This window comes from Bombina bombina, chromosome 3 (assembly GCF_027579735.1).
Source record: "Bombina bombina isolate aBomBom1 chromosome 3, aBomBom1.pri, whole genome shotgun sequence".
In the NCBI taxonomy this organism is placed as follows: Eukaryota; Metazoa; Chordata; class Amphibia; order Anura; family Bombinatoridae; genus Bombina; species Bombina bombina.
The window spans coordinates 395347457-395359325 of NC_069501.1; the positions used below are offsets into that span (position 1 = coordinate 395347457).

An 11869-nucleotide genomic window follows, 5' to 3' on the forward strand; every position below is an offset into this window, starting at 1 on the left:
TCTGAATGTCTCACGTAACAACTAACTCATTAACTGCATGGTCTTAACTAGACTTGAGAATATTTAACTGCAAAATGTTGCTTTAAATATACGCAACAGAGTGTTTTAATTCTTTTAGCACATTCACAGAATTTATTGCTTGGATCTGTTTTGTTTATTATATCTGTAATAGTGATAGTGGTTTCACGGCAAGGCTTGACAAACCCAGGCACTATGGAGCCCCCAAGATACCCATGGGTGCCTCCCACTTTCTCCTGCCAGCCGTACCTAATATTTAGCTTTGTGTGGCTGTATCCTTTCTAGGCCTTGCAGTTATCAATTACAAATCCAACATTGTCTAAGCCATCCCTTTAAAACCTACTGTGAAGCCCTTTTACCAATGACACAACACAGGGAGCAGTGAGAGGGAGTCAATGTCACTTGATTTCACGTATAATGCCAGTCTTAGTGAGAAGAAAAAAAAGTTACATAAATCTGCACAAGTTACCCATGGAAATGTATGCTTTTTATGGTATTAAATTGCATACCTGTAATGTCATGCTTTTATTGTAGGAAATTGAGGGCCAGATTGATAAAATCTGTGAGATGGGGGAAGTGATGAGAAAAGCAGTTCAGCTTGATGAAGATCAGACATATAATGTCCAAGAGAGGCTTGCCCAGCTAGAGGTAAGATGGCTACATACATTTATCATATTGCGGTTGTACTTAAAGGGATATTCCAGCCAAAATTGGAAACCACATGGATGCATTTCGGTATTGAACAGAAGCATTTTTGTAATATACATGCATTATCAAAAATGCTTCTAATAAAAGTTATAGCTGTTTCAAAAGAGTATTTAAGTATGCACCGTGCACCAGCATTTTAAACACAGGACTTGCTCAGACAGCCTAACGTGCATGTACCATCTGATAATTACTCAATTTAATGTTAATTGCTGACATGATACAAGCCTCACTGATGATCTGAGCAGCTGCAATATTTAAAATGTAGGTGCAGTGAGAATATCTAGCCATGCTTCACATGCACGTGCAGAGAAAAATGTTAACACTAAAACAGTGATAACTTTTACTAGAAGCATTTTTGCCAATACACGTATATAGCAAATATGTTTCTATTCAAATATGTAATTAATCTATGTGCATTTAAATTTTGACCGGAATATCCCTTTAACCCCTTGAGTGCTAACAACGGTTCTGAGCCATCGCAGAGTTTCCCACTCTGGTACAAACGACGGCTCAGAGCCGTCGCTAGCACACTCCCACCTTGAGGAAGATCTGGGGGCTCCCACCCGCTCCTACCCCGGCGATCGGGCCTGCATAGTGACAGGCATCGCCAGGGCTTCACGTTATGCGCGGTGACGTCACGCGCAATGACGTGATGACGTCACAGCGCAACTTTATACTTAACAATGTTAAGTATAGGAGCAGGGGGTATGCTGCTTAGAAGCCCGTATATCAAGCATCTAAGCAGCTACAGACCCCCAAGACCCACCTTTGGAAAGGTAATCGCCTAACCTTTCCAACAGTGTAAGTCTTGGGGATCTGAAAAACATTTTCTCCTGTTAAGTGTGGTCAGTCCACGGGTCATCATTACTTCTGGGATATTAACTCCTCCCCAACAGGAAGTGCAAGAGGATCACCCAGCAGAGCTGCTATATAGCTCCTCCCCTCTACGTCACACCCAGTCATTCTCTTGCACCCAACTAATAGATAGGATGTGTGAGAGGACTGTGGTGATTTTACTTAGTTTTTATAACTTCAATCAAAAGTTTGTTATTTTAAAACAACACCGGAGTGTGTTGTTCCTTCTCAGGGAGAATTTGAAGAAGAATCTACCTGAGTTTCTGTATGATTTTAACCGGAGTAGTTAAGATCATGTTGCTGTTCTCGGCCATCTGAGGAGTGAGGTAAACTTCAGATCAGGGGACAGCGGGCAGGTTCACCTGCAAAGAGGTATGTAGCAGCATATTATTTTCTGAGAATGGAATTGACTAGAAAATACTGCAAATACCTATATAAAGTAAGTTCAGCCTTAAATGCAGTAGTAGCAACTGGTATCAGGCTGTCATGTATGTATATTTTCACTTCAGTATTCTGGGGAATGGCACTTCACTGGAATGATACTGTATGAATAAAACTTTAGCCTATCTTGCAGTGAGAACGGCTAGCAGCAGGCTTTCTGTGACAATTCATTTATTTGATGTTAAACGTTTTGCTGGCATGTTAAATCGTTTAATTTCTGAGGTACTGGGTGAAAAATTGTTTGGGCACTATTTTTATCCACTTGGCGGGCATTTTATTTAATTTATGACAGTTTACTGATCTCCCTCACTGTTGTGTGTGAGGGGGAGGGGCTTAATTTGGCGCTTTTACTACGCATCAGAAATTCAGTCACAAGTCTGTTTTTCTTCCCTGCATGATCCGGTTCGTCTCTACAGAGCTCAAGGGTCTTCAAAAGTTATTTTGAGGGAGGTAATCACTCACAGCAGACCTGTGAGATAGTGCTTGACTGTGATAAAAAACGTTATATTCTGTACATTTTTTTTCTGCTATTTAAGGGTTAGTTATCCATTGCTAATGGGGGCAATCCTTTGCTAAATTTGTACTTTTACCGGAAAGAATTTGATTTTATAGTTTGTTACTCAACTGTCATAACTTTCTGTGCTTCTTAAAGGCACAGTACGTTTTTTTTCATACTATTTGAAAATTAAATTGAAAAGTATTTCCAAGTTGCTGGTTTAATTGCTAGTGTGTTTAACATGTCTGACTCAGAGGAATATCTCTGTGCTATATGTGCTAAAGCCAAAGTGGAGCCCAATAGAAACTTATGTACTAATTGCATTGATGCTACTTTAAATAAAAGTCAATCTGTACAAATTCAACATCATTCACCAGACAACGAGAGGAAAGTTATGCCGACTAACTCCCCTCACGTGTCAGTACCTGCATCTCCCGCTCGGGAGGTGCGTGATATGGTAACGCCGGGTACTTCAGGGCGGCCATTACAAATCACATTGCAGGACATGGCTAATGTTATGACTGAAGTTTTGTCTAAATTACCAGAACTTAGAGGGAAGCGTGACCACTCTGGGGTGAGAACAGAGTGCGCTGATAATACTAGGGCCATGTCAGATACTGGGTCACAGTATGCGGAACATGAGGACGGAGAGCTTCAATCTGCAGGTGACGGTTCTGATCCCAATAGAGTGGATTCAGACATTTCTAATTTTAAGTTTAAGCTTGAAAACCTCCGCGTTCTACTAGGGGAGGTATTAGCGGCTCTGAATGATTGTAACACCGTTGCAATCCCAGAGAAATTATGTAGGCTGGATAGATACTATGCGGGTACCGGCGAGTACTGACGTATTTCCTATACCTAAGAGGCTTACAGAGATAATTACTAAGGAGTGGGATAGGCCCGGTGTACCCTTTTCCCCCCCTCCTGTATTTAGAAAAATGTTCCCAATAGACACCACCATACGGGACTTATGGCAGACGATCCCTAAGGTGGAGGGAGCGGTTTCTACTCTGGCTAAGCGTACCACTATCCCGGTGGAGGATAGCTGTGCCTTTTCAGATCCAATGGATAAAAAATTAGAGGGTTACCTTAAGAAAATGTTTGTTCAACAAGGTTTTATATTGCAACCCCTTGCATGTATTGCGTCTGTCACTGCCGCGGACGCTTTTTGGTCCGAGTCCCTGGAAGAGACTCTTGAATCAATTACTATCGAAGAGATTTCAAACAGGCTTAAAACACTTAAGCTAGCTAATTCATTTGTTTCAGATGCCGTAGTACATTTAACTAAACTTACGGCTAAGAATTCCGGATTCGCCATTCAGGCACGCAGAGCACTGTGGCTAAAATCCTGGTCAGCTGACGTTACTTCTAAATCTAAGTTACTTAACATACCTTTCAAAGGGCAGACCCTATTCGGGCCCGGGTTGAAAGAAATTATCGCTGACATTACAGGAGGTAAAGGCCCTGCCTCAAGACAGAGCCAAACCTAGGGCTAGACAGTCTAATTTTCGTTCCTTTCGTAATTTCAAGGCAGGAGCAGCATCAACTTCCTCTGCACCAAAGCAGGAAGGAGCTGTTGCTCGCTACAGACAAGGCTGGAGACCTAATCAGTCCTGGAACAAGGGCAAGCAGGCCAGAAAACCTGCTGCTGCCCCTAAGACAGCATGAATTGAGGGCCCCCGATCCGGGAACGGATCTAGTGGGGGGCAGACTTTCTCTCTTCGCCCAGGCTTGGGCAAGAGATGTCCAGGATCCCTGGGCGTTAGAGATCATATCTCAGGGATATCTTCTGGACTTCAAATCCTCTCCCCCAAAGGGGAGATTCCATCTGTCAAGGTTGTCAACAAACCAAATAAAGAAAGAGGCGTTTCTACGCTGTGTACAAGATCTGTTACTAATGGGAGTGATCCATCCGGTTCCGCGGTCGGGACACGGACAGGGGTTTTACTCAAATCTGTTTGTGGTTCCCAAGAAAGAGGAACCTTCAGACCAATCTTGGATTTAAATATCCTAAACAAATTCCTAAGAGTTCCATCGTTCAAAATGGAAACTATTCGGACAATTCTACCCATGATCCAAAAGGGTCAGTACATGACCACAGTGGATTTAAAGGATGCTTACCTTCACATACCGATTCACAGAGATCATTACCGGTACCTAAGGTTTGCCTTCCTAGACAGGCATTACCAGTTTGTAGCTCTTCCATTCGGGTTGGCTACGGCTCCAAGAATCTTCACAAAGGTTCTGGGGGCTCTTCTGGCGGTGCTAAGACCGCGAGGAATTTCGGTAGCTCCGTACCTAGACGACATTCTGATACAAGCTTCAAGCTTTCAAACTGCCAAGTCTCATACAGAGTTAGTACTGGCATTTCTAAGATCGCATGGGTGGAAGGTAAACGAAAAGAAGAGTTCTCTCTTTCCACTCACAAGAGTTCCCTTCTTGGGGACTCTTATAGATTCTGTAGAAATGAAGATCTACTTGACAGAAGACAGGTTAACGAAACTTCAAAACGCTTGCCGTGTCCTTCATTCCATTCAACACCCGTCAGTGGCTCAATGCATGGAGGTGATCGGCTTAATGGTAGCGGCAATGGACATAGTACCCTTTGCACGCCTACACCTCAGACCGCTGCAATTGTGCATGCTAAGTCAGTGGAATGGGGATTACTCAGATTTGTCCCCTACTCTGAATCTGGATCAAGAGACCAGAAATTCTCTTCTGTGATGGCTTTCTCGGCCACATCTGTCCAGGGGGATGCCATTCAGCAGGCCAGATTGGACGATTGTAACAACAGACGCCAGCCTGCTAGGTTGGGGCGCTGTCTGGAATTCCCTGAAGGCTCAGGGATCATGGACTCAGGAGGAGAGTCTCCTGCCAATAAACATTCTTGAATTTAGAGCAGTTCTCAATGCCCTTCTGGCTTGGCCCCAGTTAACAACTCGGGGGTTCATCAGATTTCAGTCGGACAACATCACGACTGTAGCTTACATCAACCATCAAGGAGGGACAAGAAGCTCCCTAGCGATGATGGAAGTATCAAAGATAATTCGCTGGGCAGAGTCTCACTCTTGCCACCTATCAGCAATCCACATTCCGGGAGTGGAGAACTGGGAGGCGGATTTCCTAAGTCGTCAGACTTTTCATCCGGGGGAGTGGGAACTTCATCCGGAGGTCTTTGCCCAAATACTTCGACGTTGGGGCAAACCAGAAATAGATCTCATGGCGTCTCGACAGAACGCCAAGCTTCCTCGTTACGGGTCCAGATCCAGGGATCCGGGAGCGGCCCTGGTAGATGCTTTGACAGCACCTTGGACCTTCGGGAGGGCTTATGTGTTTCCACCCTTCCCGATGCTTCCTCGATTGATTGCCAGGATCAAACAGGAGAGAGCATCGGTGATTCTAATAGCGCCTGCGTGGCCACGCAGGACCTGGTATGCAGATCTAGTGGACATGTCATCCTGTCCACCCTTGGTCTCTGCCTTTGAGACAGGACCTTCTGATTCAGGGTCCCTTCAAACATCAAAATCTAATTTCTCTGAAGCTGACTGCCTGGAGATTGAACGCTTGATTTTATCAAAACGTGGATTTTGAGTCAGTAATTGATACCTTAATACAGGCTAGGAAGCCTGTTACCAGAAAGATTTACCATAAAATATGGCGTAAATACCTATATTGGTGCGAATCCAAAGGTTACTCTTGGAGTAAGGTTAGGATTCCTAGGATATTGTCTTTTCTACAAGAGGGTTTAGAAAAGGGTTTATCCGCTAGTTCCTTAAAGGGACAGATCTCAGCTCTGTCCATTCTGTTACACAAACGTCTGTCAGAAGTTCCAGACGTTCAGGCTTTTTGTCAGGCTTTGGCCAGGATTAAGCCTGTGTTTAAAACTGTTGCTCCGCCATGGAGTTTAAACCTTGTTCTTAACGTTTTACAGTGCGTTCCGTTTGAACCCCTTCATTCCATCGATATAAAATTGTTATCTTGGAAAGTTCTGTTTTTAATGGCTATTTCCTCGGCTCGAAGAGTCTCTGAGTTATCAGCCTTACACTGTGATTCTCCTTATCTGATTTTTCACTCGGATAAGGTAGTTCTGCGTACTAAACCTGGGTTCTTACCTAAGGTAGTCACTAACAGGAATATCAATCAAGAGATTGTTGTTCCATCCTTGTGTCCAAATCCTTCTTCAAAGAAGGAACGACTTCTGCACAATCTGGATGTAGTTCGTGCCCTAAAATTTTATTTACAGGCAACTAAAGATTTTCGACAAACGTCTTCCCTGTTTGTCGTTTATTCTGGTCAGAGGAGAGGTCAAAAAGCTTCTGCTACCTCTCTCTCCTTTTGGCTTCGTAGCATAATACGTTTAGCTTATGAGACTGCTGGACAGCAGCCTCCTGAAAGAATTACAGCTCATTCCACTAGAGCTGTGGCTTCCACTTGGGCCTTTAAGAATGAGGCCTCTGTTGAACAGATTTGCAAGGCTGCAACTTGGTCTTCGCTTCATACTTTTTCCAAATTTTACAAATTTGACACTTTTGCTTCTTCGGAGGCTATTTTTGGGAGAAAGGTTCTTCAGGCAGTAGTTCCTTCCGTATAAAGATCCTGCCTGTCCCTCCCGTCATCCGTGTACTTTAGCTTTGGTATTGGTATCCCAGAAGTAATGATGACCCGTGGACTGACCACACTTAACAGGAGAAAACATAATTTATGCTTACCTGATAAATTCCTTTCTCCTGTAGTGTGGTCAGTCCACGGCCCGCCCTGTTTTTTATGGCAGGTCTAAATTTTAAATTATACTCCAGTCACCACTGCACCCTTTGGCTTCTCCTTTCTCGTTGGTTCTTGGTCGAATGACTGGGTGTGACGTAGAGGGGAGGAGCTATATAGCAGCTCTGCTGGGTGATCCTCTTGCACTTCCTGTTGGGGAGGAGTTAATATCCCAGAAGTAATGATGACCCGTGGACTGACCACACTACAGGAGAAAGGAATTTATCAGGTAAGCATAAATTATGTTTTTTTCAAAAAATAAAAAAAAAGCTTAAAAAAGCTTAGCACCCAGGTAGGAAAGTGCTTAGCACTCAAAGGGTTAAAGAATGTGTTCTTAGACAACTGCAATAAAACTTTATGCAGTTTTTTAGACATGGAGCGTTCTTATTTAACATTTTTGTTTCCTTTCTGACAACCATTATTTAATCAAAATTTTGCTTAGCACAATTATATATTTTTCTCAAATTAATCATATTTAGTTTTGAAGCCAATCCCTAGACAAGTCCTCCTGTAAACGAAGGCCTCTTGTGGATTTTTTTTCTATCTTTAAAGGGTCACTAAAGTCAAAATGAAATGTTCATGATTCAGGTAGAACCCCCTTAACGACCACAACATACCCTGTACATCGCTGGTCCTTAAGGGTATTTTGGTCCGTAATAGTGCAAGTCTCGCCACCAGCGGCAAGACCGCACTATTACAACCTCACTCCTGCAGGCCTTCGGTTAAAGCGCGTTCTTAATGCTGTGGGCCAGAGCCACACTTTCAAAAACTCAGACCCCATTTAAAGATTATCGACGTACAGTGTACATTACTGGATGTTTAGCGGTTAAACTTTTCATTTTACTTCTATTATCTAATTTGCTTGATCCACTTTGTATCCTTAGTAGAACAGCATACCTAAGTAGACCCAGGAGCAGCAATGCAATACTGGAGGCTAACTGCTAATCAGTGACTGAACATACAGTCATGGCCAAAAAATATTAGCACCCCAGCATTTCTGTCCGATAATGCACCACTTCGCATTGCAATTACAAATGTTTAGGCATTCTCATGTTTATTTCTTTGGTTTGTATTGGTATGACACATAAAAGTGGAGAGAAAAAAGCCAAATCTGACACATTCCACACAAAACTCCAAAAATGGACTGGACAAAATTATTGGCACCCTCAATTTAAAGGGACACTGAACCCAAATTTTTTCTATCGTGATTCAGATAGAGCATGCAATTTTAAGCAACTTTCTAATTTACTCCTATTATCAAATTCTTTTCATTCTCTTGGTGTCTTTATTTGAAATGCAAGAATGTAAGTTAGATGCTAGCCCATTTTTGGTGAACTCACTGTGTTGTTCTTGCTGATTGGTGGGCAAATTCACCTACCAATAAACAAGTGCTTTCCATGGTACTGAACCAAAAAAATAGCTTAGATGTCTTCTTTTTCAAATAAAGAAAGCAAGAGAACAAAGAAAAATTGATAATAGGAATAAATTAGAAAGTTGTTTAAAATTGCATGCTCTATCTGAATCACAAAAGAAATAAATGTGGGTTCAGTGTCCCCTTTAATATTTGGTAGCACACCCCTTGGAAAAAAAATAACTGAAATCAATCGCTTCCTGTAAACATCAATGAGTTACTTACACCTCTACTTGAATTTTGTACCACTTCTTCTTTCACCAGGTCTCTGAGTGGAAGGGTTCCTTTTCCAAACTGCTGTTTTGAGATCTTCCACAGGTGCTCTATGGTGATTGAGATCTGGACTCATTGCTGGTCAGTTCAGTACTCTCCAGCGCTTTGTCTTAAACCATATCTGGTGCTTTTTGATGTGTGCTTGGGTCATTGTCCTGCTGTAAGACCCATGAACTCTGACAGAGAACCAACTTTCTGACACTCGGGTCCTACATTGCACCACAGAATTCTTTGGTAGTCTTCAGATTTTATAATACCGTGCTCATAGTCAAGTCATCTAGTGCAATGAACAGCAAAGCAACCCCAAAACATCAGTGAACCTCCACCATGTTTGACTGTAGGGACTGTATCTCTTTTCTTTAAAAACCCTCATTTATATTTTCTGAAAACAGTAGATTTATGGGCTTTACCAAAAAAGTTGTTATTTTGTTTCGTCTGTCCACAGCACATTCTCCCAAAAGGATTTTGGCTTTTCAGGTAAGTTTTGGCAAACCTTAAATCTGTCTTTTTTATGTTTCTGTGTCAGCAGTGAGGTCCTCCTGGGTCTCCCTACCATAGCATCCCTTTTCATTCAGATGGCGACGTATAATGCGAGCTGTCGCATTTGTACACCTGTGCCTGAAGGTCAGCTGAATTTGTCTGTAAGTTGATTGAGGTTCTTTATCCACCATTCGAACAATACTTTGTTGCAATCTTTTTTGCAACATTTTTCTCTTTCGTCCACGTCCAAGGAGATTAGCTTCAGTGCCATAGGCTGTAAACTTCTTGACAATGTTGCGCACAATGGACACAGGAACATTATGGAGATCGACTTGTAACCTTGAGATTGTCCATGCTTTTTCACAATTTTTGTTCTCAAATCCTCAGACAATTCTTTGCTGCTCTTTCTCTTCTCCCATGCTCAGTGTGGCCACACAGACACACACAACAGGAAGGTTGAGTGAATGTTTCACCATTTTAACTGGTTGATGAGTGTGATTATTCTATATTGTCAGCACCTGTTAATTGATACAGGTGAGTTTAATTACAATTACAGGAGCATCACTAACTTAGAATGCAATTATTTCCTACAATTTTAAGAAGGTGCCAATAGTTTTGCCCAGACCATTTTTGGAGTTGCGTGGAATGTGTCAGATTTGGGGGGGTTTCCTCCCACTTTTATGTGTCCATACCAATACAAACAAAAGAAATAAACATGAGAAGCCTAAACATTTGTAATTGCAAACAATTTTCTGGGCGAAGTGGTGCATTATCTAAAATGCTGTTTTGTCGATCTCCCGCACTATAGGCCGGGGATCTGTTGGTGGCCTAGTGGGTGGCAATCCCAGGCTTCATGCCAGTTCCTGTGAGTCACCACGTACACATGTGAGGATGTTGCCACGTACACACATGGTTACATCACAGAGGGGCTGAGCCAAGAAGCTCAGTATAGCTGCTAGGGAGTAAAAAACAAAACACAAAGGGATTATAGTTAATTTGCACAATGAAATAAAAACTAGTATGTCTAGACCCCTAATAAAGTTTATTTTCTATTAGACAAGTCCCTCTCTTAAAAAATATATGGTTTTGTCTGTATAGTCAGGTGAACACCTTGCAAGAAAAAATGCTTTTATTTCTGTACTGCACAATGGGGCCTTGCTAATCCTCATTATAAACCCCCAAATGCCCATATGGGATTTTATTAAATTGCATTCAGTATTTCAATCATGAGTAGCATTGTCATCACCACTGTTATAATGTTTGGATATTTAACTATTTCACTTCTCAATTTTATCAGCTGGAAAACAAGGAGCTTCGAAACATACTTTTAGCGAGCAAGGAGTCTCTACAGTCTGGCAAAAAGGAGTCTGAATGGAAACTACGAGAAAGCCCAGTGATGGGTCTTGGAACTACCAATGTTTAACGTAGTCAACTGGACATTGTCATTATTTTATAGAAACTTTTCCCAAAGACTGAGCAAGATTGGTGTTTCATTACCTGTGTTTCTGCCTCTGTAGTTCAATATTTTTTTTGGAAGTGGCAAAAGGGCTGTCTGGTAAACTTGAGGTGGTTGCTGCTGTGGAAAATCCACCAGCTTAGGTAAATGAAGAATACAAATGCAAAATGCTTACACTTTTTACAGATGTTTACTATTTTGAAATGAAATGTAAAAAAAAAAATATTGGTAATCTTAGTGGCATCAAAGTTGTTAACTTGTTAAAGGGACATGGAAATATATATTACATTTAAAGGTTCAGATAAAGCATGCAATTATAAAACGTTTAACATGTTTCAGGTTATTAGCTCAACATATATGTTCAGTTAGTTCTCAGTAGCACGGTGCTGCTCTGGAGCTTACTTTAACTATGTGTTTAACCCTGCAGCGGACGTTAAACACATGCTTATATGCAGGCAACAGTGAAGTAATAAAATGCTCTAACACATTACAGTATTTTCTTTATGCACTTATAAGTCCCTTAATGGGATAATGATAGATTACTTTAGTTTATCACTTTGATTTATTTTTCATTCTTGCATCCCAAAACATACTTAAGAGAGTGATTTACAGTCTAGGAACAAAGAGATTTTAATATATGTAACATGCGTAACATTACCCCATATCATGTCCTTTTGTTCCTTGCCCATAAGTCTTTCATATATGTGTGCAAACGACGTACTGTTTATCTGATCCATCTATCAATACACGTTGACTTATTTATACTGGTGCCAGAATTTTTATGCCCCTATATACCAACTATGTTGGATTAGACAGTGTTTTGAAACCATACATCAGTTATTGGCGTTGAAGTTAGCTTCTTTTTTCCCCATTTGTGAGTGATTATTAGGCCAAAATTAAACCAGTTTATTACAGTAAAGTTGTAAACTTTAACAATTCAGCTGCAAGGAAATGTTACTTTTGTGTTTAA

The 11869-nt window shown here is 41.5% G+C and overlaps 1 protein-coding gene across 1 annotated transcript in view; it reads left to right on the forward strand.

Annotated features, from left to right (window-relative positions):
* LOC128652359 (suppressor of IKBKE 1-like) overlaps nt 1–10866 on the forward strand; it is a 51646-nt gene extending 40780 nt beyond the window's left edge. Inside the window, exons 5-6 of the mRNA XM_053705298.1 lie at nt 553–666; nt 10741–10866. Of these exons, the coding sequence (XP_053561273.1) occupies nt 553–666; nt 10741–10866 (240 nt within the window). The remainder of the gene's footprint in view (nt 1–552; nt 667–10740) is intronic.
* Nucleotides 10867–11869: the final 1003 nt, after the last annotated feature.